The sequence below is a fragment of the Chaetodon trifascialis genome, chromosome 23 (genome assembly GCF_039877785.1).
Source record: "Chaetodon trifascialis isolate fChaTrf1 chromosome 23, fChaTrf1.hap1, whole genome shotgun sequence".
NCBI lineage: Eukaryota > Metazoa > Chordata > Actinopteri > Chaetodontiformes > Chaetodontidae > Chaetodon > Chaetodon trifascialis.
This window is the reverse complement of record NC_092078.1, coordinates 17,744,604-17,759,048: the sequence shown is the minus strand read 5'-3', so window position 1 is coordinate 17,759,048 and position 14,445 is coordinate 17,744,604. Positions and strand designations below refer to the sequence as shown.

The window sequence follows — 14,445 nt, the reverse complement described above, 5'->3', positions numbered from 1 at the left end:
AGCAGACCTACTTTCGATCACATCATATATCGATGACTGAGTTGTAAACGTGACCCGAAGCTTCAAGTCCTTTTTTCGAAAATGCACACATGAAAATGTGAACATGAAGTCTGATAAAAAGGCACTGAATAAATACATTTATCTGCATTTTGCAACTTAGGCGGACCAGTGTGCTGCTTTCTGAACAGAGCCAGGAACAATGATAGTCCACATTTCCCATTGTGCTGTGCTGAATTGTGTAGTTTAAGTTTGCTTTTTTATATTGCAAAATAGAAATTTTACTTTTTGTTAGTGTTTATAACGTGTCTGTTCAGAACATGGCTTATTTTCATAGTTGTCATCTTTGTGCTGGTTTATAGTTTTAACCATTAGTGAGGTGGCATTGACAATTCTGGACGCCAAGTCATCCATGCTAGCATTTCATGGTGTGCTGTGGCATAACTCCCCCCACCCTCTGGGAATCAGATCACCGATCTCAAGTAACCATGACTGAATGATACAAAAATAGAAACAATTGCCAAACCCTGCTTGATGTGGCTGATTGGCCAGGAATCAGGATTTCCACCTTTCTTGCAGGCTCTTTTTTTCCCCCATTCTTCACATAATTACTCCCCGTGTGTACAACCAAGCGCAAGAAGACCATGAAGGCTTTCAAGGAGACATTGTATAAAAGTGTAGAGTGGCCTTTAAGAACAGGTATTGCACTTCTGTATTTAGATGTGACCGACCTAGTTCATTTAAAGCATTATACAACCTTTGCGTTCCTCCTAGATAACTCCTTGCTGACATGTGACAAGAAGGGGCTACTATGTTTTAAAGGGAAGCCCTTTGTGAAAAGGAGCTGGCAGTTAAAGTTCAAGTGAAGGAACACCATCATGGGGTTTGTTGCAAGTGAGATAAGGGGTCCTTCTGAGGTGATTGCATGAGGTTAGCAGGCCTACTGCCCAGAAGGAAGAGGTTTTACCTGATAAGTGGGTTAGTATTGCTGTCAAGACATGCTCAGCAAGATGATAAGCTTCAGCCACCCATTCGTCGATAGCTTCTACCTCTTTGGAATATGTGCTGTCGAACACAAGGTTTCTTTGGGAACATGGAGGATTAGGAACTGAGGTAAAGGAAGACTGCTCTATGGATGCTGCATTGGGGTTCACTTTGTCCTGGCCAGGAACTTTCGACTGGAGAGACACCACTTCCTCCTCCTCTTGACTGCTGCCCAACTCTTTCAGAGCACTGATAGTAAGCTGCTCTTGTTCGAGATCCATAACCATGGTTGGAGGGGACTGGGAAGGAGCCAAACCAGTTTTGCAAAACTCGTCCTTGGATGGATCACCTTGGTGTACCATGCTGGGTTCTTCATCCTGCCTTGATTTCAGGCACTCTCGCATGAAATCCACAAAGCTATCTGTGGGCTCAGAAACTGAACTGCCAGGGTCAATATTTTCTGGGCTGCCTGCTGTATCAGGTGCATGGTGACTTGCTCTAGCATCTTGTTGGATCTTTGAGCCAATTTTCTGTCCTGAAAGGGAGCTGCCATTTGCCAAGTTATCTGTAATAACGGTGGTGGTGGTCTTCTTATTGAAATCCTGCTCATTGACGCTGCTTAGTGTTTCATTTTGGAAAGAGTATGGGTCTTGGGTATATTCTCTTGGAGATGGCTGAGCAACTGGTTGAGGGAAGGTTTCATCATCATTAATTGAAGTGAAATCTTGCAGACTTTTACTGTTCTCAGGAACATTATTTTGCAGAGTACTTGTATTGAGTGTTTCAACATGGATTTGAGAAGGATCAGAAAGAAACCGCTCCTTAGCATTGTTCAGCCCTTTGTCATCAATGTCATCCAAGGGAGAGGATGCATCATAATCATAATCAAATGACTGTCTGTCATAGATATCATCTTGCATGAAGCTTGTTTTAGGAAGGGAAGTCCCCGCCATATAAGAGTCTTTTGCAGCAGTGTTGCTCTTTTCATCCACTTTGGATTGGATGTAAGGAGTTTGTTCCTTGAACGCAAGATCCGTCTCACATGGTTTGACCAGGATCTCTTGTGCTTCATCTGACCACTCGTCGTCATTGTCTGGGAAATCCACTTCTTCATTTGTGACTATGAAAGGGGAGGGTTCCTCATTTACTTTATTGGAAGAGTTCTGTGATTTTTCAGATTGCGCATGGGAGTCTTTTGAATAATTCTGATCGGGTTGGGCCTCGGGTTTTGATGCACATTGCTCATGGACTGTTTCAGGGAGAGATGTGAGTATCTTGTGTTTGGGAGAGTATTCAGCATCAGAGTCCACAGGTGAGGATGGAGGAGAGTAGCCTTCCATGAATTCAGTTTCTATGGGCCGTGTCTTAGATGGTTCATTTTTGCTGTCCGCTGACTCTGTAGGTTTTGTAGCCTCTCTGGCTGGGTCTTTTACAACCTCATAATCCTCATCTTCCTCAGCTTCCAGCTCCATTTCCATCTCCTCCTCACTGTAGTTTGGTTCGTCAGTCTCAATAACATTGATAGTTGGAACCTGCATGAGCTTTCTCTCAGACTTTGGTGGAGGAGTCTCCTTTTCCTCAGTGGGAAGATTCTGAGCTGCGGAAGCAGGGGTAGTGGTAAGATCATGTGAAACTGCTGAATCAGAAGATGTCGGAGGAACAGAGACACCGTCTTCAATGACAGTATCATCTGACTCTCCTGAGCTATCCACTTCACTTGCCTCTGGGGGCTCCAGATCTCTGGTCCAAGTGGGCTTCTTCTCATCCGGAACATTCTGTTTAGCATCTGTGCCATCTGGTGGGAATACAGGAGGAGACGGTGAGGCAAATAATGCAGGTGGAGGTGCAGGTGAAGCTGGAAGCACTGAATTGAGATTTGATGGAGGCTGAACACCTGATTTTTCCTGCTGATCCCACATGTAGGCTGTTGGCAAAAAGCTTATGTCAAACTCAGACTCCTCAACACTTGGCTGCTTCTGTGCATCACTGCACTCATCCTTCAGTTTTGGAGCTTCAACAGGAGAATCCATGAAGGCATCAGGGACACCAGCAAAGGCAGCAGGAGCATGAGGTATTACCATGTCAGTTTCCTTCTCCTCCTTTGATGTAACATTGTCTGAAGTCAGGGTGCCTTTCATTAAACCTACAGCATCAAAGTCTGGCACAGGAGGTAAATGAGCCTTCATCCACTCCTCTGTTTCTTCAAATTCACTTACTTGTCTTAAATCTCCAAGTACCTCAAAGGGAGATTCTGGTGACTCTGGATCAGCACAACTTCCTGTTTTCGGGATGATTGGGGTAATTTTTTCAGTGGGAGATTTTGGGTTCTCAGTGGGTGATTTCTCCTGGTGGCGGTCTCTGAAGTGAGAGAAACCTCCATCACTTCTATAATCTGGTTCCTTCTTTTTGGCAGCAAGAGCCTCCAGTGCTTTTATTCGCTCTGAAACAGGAGACGTCTTTATCGGTGAATCTGGTTGTCCATCTGGTGGCCCTGCTTCACCCCCATAGTTACCAGGGGTGAATGAGCCAGGTTGAGAGGGAAAGCGAAGGGATGTTGCTACACCTTCACAGGGCTTGTCAGAGCCCAGGACCACTCTTTTGTCTGCATCGCCATGCATGAAGAACGACAGCGAAGAGGAAAAAGGTCATAAATCACAGACACTAAACTCCCATGCAATTCTAATATTACTTAGCGAGGCCTTAATGTTGCAGCCCAAGCATTCATGCATTGCATCATGGAAATGTAAGACAGATTCATACAATGGATGGAATCTTCACTTTTAGCATGCTGCTCTTAACAACTCCACAAAGCTGCCATCAAGCAGCACTCAGTATGGTCAGTATCATCTGAGTGATCATATGAAGCAGCAAAAGAAATGAACTCTCACTAACTGATACTTCTTTTAGATCACCACATGTGGCAATGGTGATTGCATGTCAGTTGCAATTTGTACAGTAAGTATAGATAGAAATATAGCTCTCAGTGAAAACACAGTATTTCTGTAATACAGTCTTCAATCACTGCTACATTTGAATAGGTTATGATTTGTAAACTATTGTCTATTTGCAAATGGAGCTAAAATAAATATGATGATACTGTGTCACTGTGTTTGAAGGACAGGAACCCATTGTAGAGTCAAATCAACTGAAACATACAACATCATCATCCATTCTCCTCATAGTTTAATATAATCTATTTACTTTTTGATTTATGTGTGTAAAGGTATACATAAGTCCTTATTTCTTTAATTTCTAGGAAACTGATTCAGTAACATTTGTACTGCCACAGAAAAGAAAAGAGTTACCAACTCTCTTCCTTCAATGTAAAAGCCCATGTCCATCTTAGAGAAAAAACATTACAAATGGCACTAAAAACTTTACAAGACACCCTAAACAGAACACCACACAATGATACAATACTGAAGTAACAAACACAGATGAGATAAAAGGCATCTCAAAAAACAAGCCAATGGTCCAAAAAGATAAAAACTGCCTCTACTTACCCCTCAAGGGCTTTTTGTATTGCAGAATACAGTACTGTATATTCAAAGCCATTTAAAATACTTTTTGTGAAATAAAGGTTTATGTTTCTGCATTATGAACATTTACTTTTAACAATGAGATATCATACCATTACAATGTTCTTATACAGGGTTTTCCACTGCCATCTGTAACAGAAGCTGGCCCACTATGCCGCAAAGTTGAAATGGACAGTAGAAATAACTTTACCAATAGATTCCCTGCAATGACTTTGTCCCATAAAACCATTACAAAACAAATAAGTGTGACACCATAAAGATAAAATTTTATACTCACTCCCAAAAAGTCAGTCCAATATATAGATAGAATAAGTGCCATTTTTACAATAGCAGATCAATTCTCATAACAGCCTCGGTTGACAGATGGAGCCAACATTCCCCTATCTGTACTTTTCGACAGCAAGTGAAATAAACTAATCACTACACACTGAAAACTATCATTAATAAATCAAATATATCCAGTACAGGTCAAGTTTAACCATGTTAGGTCTTAAAAACACAGGTATGGGTGAGGTTCGGGTGTCATGTTGAGGCCCATGCAGAACACTAATGTGGACTGCTGAGATAAGCACCACCCACTGGTCAAATACAAACAACAGTTACAATTTCAATCTACCCAACAAGCTACATAGCAGCAATTGAAAGCTTAATTCTGAAAAAAGGCAAGTAGCCAAGTGGACAATGTTTCTCAATAACATTTAGCATCCCAGAATTAGGTCTATCAGTGAAAATTCGAAATTTTACTATATCATCCAAAAAAAAGTATTTTGGTGAAAATTAATATTTGATTGTGAAAAAATAAACAGCACTGCCATGGGTTCTGGCCTGCTGCAAAGCATGATGGACAGGATTAACACAACCACCATTTTCTTTACCTGGTAATTTCTGTTTGTGTTTTTTAACTGGGAAAATCTGCTTAAGTCCAAAATATTCAAAGTTTAAATCTCTCTGGTCATGATGTCCACTGAAAAAAATTCAAAGTTCTGGTTCAACATGCGGTTTACCCTCACTGATTCTCTGATGTCCACCCTCACTCCTCTCCAGATATATTCTTATCTAAATTTCTCCATTTTGTCCAGGACATTAAACTCTTCCTAGAAACATGCACTGGCACATTTTTTCAGAAACTCACAACACATTTTCACTGATTGATTGAAATGAAATGAAATAAAGATCAAGTTGAAACAAGCAAATAATTCAACAACAAAAATTTTTTAACAAACACTACACAACAGTTTTGCCTACAAAAGGCAAATTAGACAAGAGGTGTGTTTTTTTCAAACATAACGGAACAGAAAAGGATAAATCCCAAAAATGTCTCACTCAGAAAAATTGCATTTATTGTTGTGGACAGTTATTTGCTACATAATTAGTTTTTGTTAACTGCCTATTATAACATCAAAATTATGTAATGCTCTGATACCGAAACGGCGAAGAATATGCCAAGAGTTAGATAATACTGCTGTCCCTATGCAGTGATCAGGTCATAAACACTTCCATTTACTCAGCCACACAGCTGAGGCGGCTTTTACAGTCACAGTATGCTGCTTTTATAGGATGACAGCAGCACCCCCCTCATAAGCTATGAGACCCCCTTACTATCCTGGAGGCCACAGAGTTCCAAAGATGTTCTAAGCAACTGTTCCAACAATCACATGATCCCTTCCAGCACCAATGATCTCCAGTGTCATTTCCAACAGCCAACATCAAGCTATCATAACAGGGTATTGGCAGCTATATTAGGAAATTACCATCAGCTGCCCAGCTCAACCTCTGCAAACCAACTTCGCCGTACAAATCACTGTGACTGAACTTTGATTCACCAAACCCAATAAAAACATATTTTGAGATTCACTAGTTTTATGTAAGGTCCAGATTATTCCTACTTCAAGTGAACCTAGCAATATTAGCTGTGTTGTGAGTATGATCCCATGACTGTAACCCTCCCCTGCCACTGTATAGACACAGACGTTTCCACTGATGGCCAACTGACTGGTCCACTTTGTCTTGGATAGGAGTGCCACCTCCCCTGCACAACAATACAATGCCTTGTTCAAACTAGGCCACATGAATGGACTTTTCCATCTCGCTAAAAGCGTTGTAGTCCTTTGGTGCTGTACTAGTCAACAAATTCCAAAATTATCCTCGTACTCTGAGAATACATCCTCAGAGCTAGAGCTGCTTGATTAAAACCTAGACTTCCATTGACACTATAATTAAGGAGTGACTTTATGAACATGGTTTAGATAAAGCTGTCAACAACTTTGCTATCTAATAGGCCACTAGTCATGAATCATCTGCCAAATTATGCCTCAGTGGGCTTCCATGTCTGATTTATGTAATCTGTTCTCTGCAGTAACTGGAGTTGAGTGATTATGTATGTGGTCTGGGTATGACAATCATTTTACAATTAGCAAACTCATTCTACCCTGGACATGAAATTTCATTCTTGACCTTGGGATTGGTATGTAACATAACCTCAGAAAAAGCCAGCTACCCAGGAACTAGTTTAGTCTGGCACTGTCTTCTGCAACTATTTTACTTTACCAAAGCAGTTTAACCTAACATCAACAAAACTCAACCATAAAGGCATTTACACTGAGACCCCTGGTGTTGTTTTACTGATAAAACACAATAATGCACAAGACAAGTCAGATATCCTAGCTGAGAAGCAGGTGAGTCATTATGCTTAAATTGCACAGGGTGCAGTTAGGTCCTGTCATTCCTCAGAGTGAATGGGTTGAAAGCTTGTGACATTAAGTGTTAAATGATAACGTGTGACTAAGAATACTTTGTGGCTCGTGATTTCATTTACCCTAATCTATATCTATCCTAATATATAACATTTTAACAAACACTACTTTTACTGTAATGGCCACCATGTGTTCACTCAAGTATAGACTTCTAACACTAAAAAAAAATCACAGCACAAAAATAATCTGAAAATAATGAAGCAAAAGTGGTCAAAGAAAACCTACTACTTAATGCTTAAGCAAGGATGTGAGACATGCACAAAGGCTACGGAGCCATAAGCAGATAAGTGGGGTGGAGGGCGAGTGAGCAGCCACAGGCAATGGTGGATAATATCTCCAGTGCCACTCATCCTCCAGGGCCCGGTTGCTACTGGAGCTTGGGGGGTGGGGGTGGGGGGCTCAGATACTAGGGCAGGAGGAAGGTAGGACCCCCCCCTCGGGACACCAACCCGATCCATTTTTAGGTTTCTGCTCTTGTGCGCACAATGTGAACTTGAACTTCTCTGCTTTCTTAAAATAAGGTTGCAATCTTGGGATTATCTTGAACCTACAGTCAGTGCTGCTGACCTAAATAATACTTGTTAGCAGGCGGTGCTAGCTCACATGCGGCGCCTTGCCGGCAGCTGCACAGGCAAGGTTTTATAGGTCTAATTTTTGGTCTCTGTAAAGCTACTGGAGATAGGCGAGAACAAGCAGCAGTGCATTTGGATTCTTAGTGACTGCTGCTGCTTTTTGCCAATTTGATCTATCACCTCCAAGGCAACAGAGGCACATTACTCAAAATGTACCACATACATAAATAGCTGTACCATCTGTTGGGTGAGCTTCTACTGCTCAGACTATGGCTATCCACAGATACATTTTGCAGCCCTAACAATAATCAAAGAATGAAACCTGTCAATAGATTAAGTCGGCTCTTTATGGCATTAACTAGAAAGGTTTCATCTCAAGATTCAGTGGGGGTAGGTGAAGAAAATTACCATATGTCATTGGAAACAGGAGTAGCTGTGCCGTCTGGCTAACTTACATTTAATGAAGAAACTGACAGTCGTGTTGAAAACAGATGGAATAGCATTACAAGGTTTGTAGGTGGGGGATGGGTAAAGACTGGTCAAACTGGGGAAAGGAACAGAGGTTAGGACTGGCGCTCACTATGTTGTTGCTTTTCTTTGCAGGTTTGTTCCTTTTTTTTTTTTTGAACTCTTACGAGCAGGAGAGGGGCACTAGAAAGAGGGATGAAGTAGAGCAGTACAGCAGCAGGCCAGCGAGAGAGTACAGGAAAGAGGGAGAGAGCAGGCGAGCAGCGTAAGAACCATACACTTGCCTTGAGGAGACTGAATGAGAGATACAGGCGAAGAGGAAAGAAAGGAATCTGAAAAAATAAAAGGACAGAAGAATGATCATCCGAAAAGAAGTAGTCAGAAACTCCTATCCACTGCACCCATTCAAATAAAGGCATTCAAATCAAGATTTAACTTATCCAACCTTACCAACTCTACTTTATATACGGGAACTACGGCAATTAAAGACCAGAAAATACAAAAGTTAACAGAGATGCCCCATGCATATGCTCTCATTGTTTACTTCAATAAATCTATAATAACTTTAAAACATGCACTTACATTTGCTACACAGTCAAGACCAAGAGTTTATTTAAGCAGACTAAAGCACTTCTCACTTTGCTTTAGTGCTTCCCACAAAAAAGCAACAACTGAAAGACCACCATTTCTTCTTTAGTACTTCCCCCACGGTTTATGTTGCTGGGACGGAAATAAGCAGGACACAAAGATTTCATTTATACTATATGGACCTTTTTTAATGGCTTGGCCTGGGCCCCTTACTTGAGAGTAATCTTAATGCAACAGCAGACAATGATATTTTAGACAAAAGTGTCCAACAGTTTGCATTTGTCCTTTTCCTGTCTCAACATGACAAAACCCCCAAGCACCAAGCCAGATCCATAAAGAAATGATTTTCCCAGTTTGGTATAGAAGAACTTCACTGGCCTGTAAAGAGACAACCTGACCTCGACCCAATCTAACACCTTTGGGATGAACTGCAACACTGACTGTGAGCCAGGCCTTCACCCAAAAATCAGTACTGGATCTCACTAATGCTCTTGGTTCCCTACAACCAGTTCAACATCTACAGGAAAGACTGAAACCAGAAGAGTGGAGGCTGGAATGTCAGGGTCCACATACTTCTGTAGTATAAATTTGCAACCACTTCTATTTCATGCTTGAGGACCTTGTCTCCAGTCACTGGAGTCCACACCTCATTCTTCTTTGTCATCAGGCAGGTTGGGAAAGTCAGGAGACAAATATCTTGAATCATGGGTGAGGACTGAAGATGTGTGAGAGTTTCAAGTTTACTAAGGGGGTGTGGCACCTCCCTCAGTTCAGCTCAAATGCAGTTTGTACAAGATGGGCAGGTTGGGGTTGGTGTGCCCTTGTGGTGCAGCATTCCTTCTCTCACATTCACATGGCTGTTAGCCTCTGAACACACCACACCTTCATTTTTCACAATGCAAACGTTAAAATTGGCAGGAATTAAGAAGGCTGCAAAAGAAAAAAAAGAAAAAAAACAGAGGAAAAACTACTTGAATATATACATTATCTGAAATTAAAAGAGATCCTTATCCTTACTTATGCAGATGAAATAAAAAAAAACATGTATAAATGTCATAGTTCAACAAAACGATGACATCAGGTAATTGGACGATTGAGTTTTACAATCACATGTTCAACACTGACAAATCTGCACATACATATATCCACATCAAGTCAGGTCACAATGATAAAAAACACATTAAGCTCTATATTATCTAGTTATAGGAATTACAGCTGAATGACCTGGGGAGAAAAAAAACGATTTTTGCTAGGGTGTGTGCCAAACAAGCATGTTCCCTTATGTCTAGAGAATATGATTTGGAGGGGCATTTCTGTTGCACCACAATGCTTCTTTTATAATGATATCGTATGGCACATTTTGCTTTTTATACAGATCTAGTGAGAACTGCACAGGACTTGAGTGCACTGCGCTGTTTGGAAGAGAAATGAGAAAGAGAAAAAAACTAAGCTGAATACATGAATGAAACAGATTAGAAACAGATTAGAAATTAGTATAGATATCTAACTTGCAGCCAGAACAGAGAGGAACATGAAAGAGCTGTTACAACAGTCTACTTTACAAAAACCTCAAATACGACACATCATCATCTCATGAAATTAGCAAACAGTTCCCATGAGGCAATGTTAGCATCCCAATGGTGTTGTGCGTTCAGCAATGTATGAGTCCAGTATTAATTCTTCTTTGAGCTCTAGCTTAGCCTACCCTTGGGAAAAATATCTGGCTCTTTAACTGCTTGATGCAACACTTGCCTCAGAAGCTAGCTGCCTTGTACTGGACAAAAGGCAGGACAAAAAGGCATACAGTTAGTTTACCAGAGCTTTTTAGCTAAAGACAGCTGCTGGAAATGAGGCTGAAGAGATCATACAACCAAAACAATGAGCTAAAAGAGGCTGACAATCTCTGTAGATCTGAGGGGACGCTGCAGATTTGGTGATCATTCTCTGTGGGTTTGTCATATACAGTCATCAGATACATTGTTAATATATAAAATATTGATTAACGCACCTTGAAGCTATGCCCAACTGCAGAGAAATAATCATCTTTGATCTCTGAGACGAGGGTTTCACTGCCCACATGCAGTCTTGTCTAAATTCCAAATATAGTCTTTCTGTGTTAAATGTGCCAATGACTGACTTGAATTGGAAATCAGCTTTGCCACTGTGGCCTTGGGCCTCTTCGGCTCATCCCTTAGCGGAAGTGATGGTGCAGGGTGGGTCTACCGCAATGCCTGCCATCTCTGCCCTGGTGCTCCAGCTATCCTGTACTGGCCACCCCTGAGGGTTATCTGATTGCCTCTGTGACCTCAGTGATATGGTGCTCTCCAGCAGGGAGTAGAGGGAGGAGGGCTGTCTTGGCAAGACAAGTGCATAGAGAGGGAGGCAGAAAGAACTCGGTGTTCCTTGAACCTTTGCGTGTGTGTTTCAATCAATGATTCGAAACAGGTTTAATTCACTGAAACATGAGAGTTAAAAAACATTTATGAGAATGATAAGAAAAGAGAAAAGGCAAAGAAAAAGAAAATCATACACCCCTACATGTAACCTATTCTTTCCGGTCAGATTGCAGGTTTGGAAAAAAAATGTGTATTAATTAGTATAGATCTGCATCGTTAAGTTTGAAATACTGACCAAAGCAATTGGAGTTACGTTAACTCATCAAAGTTACAGAATGGAATGTAAAGCAATACTAAAGCTAAGGAAATGAATTCAATTCTGCAGTTTTGCCAGTGAACGCTCTCTGAAAGGTAACAGATGATGCTTCCAGCAATATAAAGGTTAATCTGCTCACATTAGGAACATTCCCACCAGGAGATATGAGAACAGAGACAGCTGTAACACTGAACAGGGAACAACAGTCATCAACAGTGAACGAGGATTACTGGTAAACGTGTCTGAGTGTGTAAAGTTGAAGTACATTTTTATAAACACTGAACTGTTTACAGTTGTAAGATCACACTTAATGCAGCATACGTAGTTTAATTCCACGGCTAACTTCCACTGAAAATCTGATGCAATGTAGTTTGAGAAATGAGGTCGTCATTTTGAAGTGTGCCACTTCCTTTGTGACCAGTGTCACTCATCAGTGTGTAAGTCAAGTGGAATGGGCTCAGCTACAGACAGAAACTGGCATGGCGGGCCAGGCCATCTGGTAGCTGTGATGTCCACATACTGAAAAATAAACCCCAGGTGTAGATTACTATGAAAAATACTAGTTGTAGCAGGTTTTAATATGAAACATATGGTTAAGAAGAGTTGAGTTTAATGAAGGTAGCTGAACTGTGATGGGGAAAAAAGGCACAGGGGAAGTGACAAACAATAAGTGAATGAACAATGTATTTTTCCTGTTGTTCTGATGGAATTGCTGTTGCAGGAATAACAATATGCTGAAGACAAAACGAGATCTGAATGAACAGCAAGTTAAAACAGCAGTGGATCGAAGAACAGGAAGGCTTCTTACTGACATACACTCAAATACACCTTTCAAACAGGGGAAGTTGCAGTGCCTGTTTAGCTTATGCAACAGCTGTGTGAACCACCTCTGACTTTAAAACATACTATCATGTATGTTTAGAGAATAAACCCTAAACTACAGAAAACTCTTGACATTGCATTATAAAGCACCTTGGTCGCTTCACTGAGACAAGGTGGAGTCATCCATAATTGTTGACAAATAGACTAGATTAGAATTATAACAGATTATCATTTAGTCATTGCTGTCATAGATTGTTAGTCATGTTGCACAGCTCATGATTCTAAGCATGTTGCAAGAATTCATGTGCTTACTTTCGTGTCCTTGTAGATTTCTATTTTAATTTTCTCCCCTTTATGATAACAACTTCGAGACCTAATTGAAGCTTACTCAGGCATTATGTGCCACACCCTGCCACATCCAGTTGACACCCATGGCCACATGGGCTAGAATTCTTTAAAGCCTGTATTCCTTATGATTAACAGAACACAGCTTGGAAGGATTTTCAAATGGTTCACATGTAGTGGCTGATTGAGCTATGGAGTTCAAATCAGACAGCTTAACACACACACACACACACACACACACACACACACACACACACACACACACACACACACACACACACACACACACAAAATAAAAAAGCTGCCACTCACTGTTCCTAACAGCCTGCCCATAAGGCCCTGGGTGACAACACTGTTCCTTTGTTTTAATTAGACTTGTGTAGATGTTGAACTCGAAAATCTAAAATGACAACAAAACTGGAGGTGGTGCCGGTTATTGGACAGAAATCTGTAACAGTGCTGAGGCATGATGTTTTGTTCTGAGACTATTGCGTTATGAAGGCGACGACACAAAAAGGGCATTGCGCCTTTAAGAGGACCTCCCTTCACTGGCAGTTGCCCAGTAACAATGCATCTGCAGTGCAGAGCATCGCAACATTCAGCACCGATAACGCTTTGTCACCCCAGACGTTATTGTAAGAAACTGTCATATAAAGTTTATTTATTTATCAACAAACAAACCCCCCGCGTAGAGCATGATGTAAGACTATATTAACAGTCTTTTGGATGGCGATTTCAATTCGGCTAACAGCAAATGCTCAAAATAGCATGCATTTTAATGAAATGTGTATTTATATTAAATTAGCTCCGCTAATCACGCAGTCTCCTTTGAATATGATACCGCTGCCTAATAGCAAGCACAGTCAACCCGAGTTTCGCTGCTTAGCTGCCCATTCACCTGTACGAATATACAGTTCAGTTAAATGTCTTACATCAGGCTCTACAACACTGGCCGCAGACTGCGCCTCCAGCCCTTAGCAAAGGCAACCAAAAACTGACAGATTCATAAAAGGCGTTCTGTGTAACATATCGCCATACAAGAGAGCGGTGTGTACCAGGAGCAGGCCAAAGCTACGCTGGGCATGATTAGTAACGTTAGCCGTGTGTCCGGATAGGCTCTCTACCACAGGTGTTTCGCATTATTACAGAAACAAGCTTAAACAACCACGGACAGGCCATCGACAGACATGGAAGAGATAGAGGGTCTGTCTGTCTGAGTAACAATGGCTACTGTTCCACATTAAATATTGCGTTATGGACTTGACGGCAGTTTAAACAATATGATTGAGATCGCTGGAAAAAAACGAAGCACGACTAGTAATCGGTGGTAAAGCTTTGCGATATAATTAACATTTAGCTAGCTATGATAGTATCAGGCTATATCTTACCGGACAGTTTTGATTCTTTGGCAGCAGAATTTTGTCCATCGGCAAACCCTTGCGACGATGATATCTGGGCGGACTGAGTCATTGGATCCATTTTACTGTAGTTTCAAAACAACTGCACAAAGGTGGTGAAATGTCTGTTGTCTCAATTTAAATTGGCTTATACTGTCCTTTGAAGATGTATATGTCGCCTGACTTTCCTCAAATTTCCCCAAGAGCGGGACTTGAAACCGCACCTTAGCGCAACGTCCGAGCACTGACAGATAAGCGGAGATGGAGGGAAACGAGGCGGACTGGAGGAGGGGGAAAAAACATGTCGGGGTGAGAGACGTTCAATGTC

General features: G+C 41.3%; 1 protein-coding gene across 3 annotated transcripts in view; it reads right to left on the bottom strand.

The window, feature by feature from the left end:
• rtn3 (reticulon 3) overlaps nucleotides 1–14,427 on the bottom strand; it is a 32,825-nt gene extending 18,398 nt beyond the window's left edge. Inside the window, exons 1-3 of one of the 3 annotated variants that reach the window (XM_070993128.1) lie at nucleotides 14,109–14,427; nucleotides 8,598–8,645; nucleotides 965–3,583 (exon numbers count right to left, since the gene is read on the bottom strand). In XM_070993128.1, the coding sequence (XP_070849229.1) occupies nucleotides 965–3,583; nucleotides 8,598–8,645; nucleotides 14,109–14,199 (2,758 nt within the window). In that variant the 5' untranslated portion in view covers nucleotides 14,200–14,427. The remainder of the gene's footprint in view (nucleotides 1–964; nucleotides 3,584–8,597; nucleotides 8,646–14,108) is intronic. The other 2 variants (XM_070993129.1, XM_070993130.1) reach the window with 2 other exon arrangements.
• Between the last annotated feature and the right edge of the window lie 18 nt (nucleotides 14,428–14,445).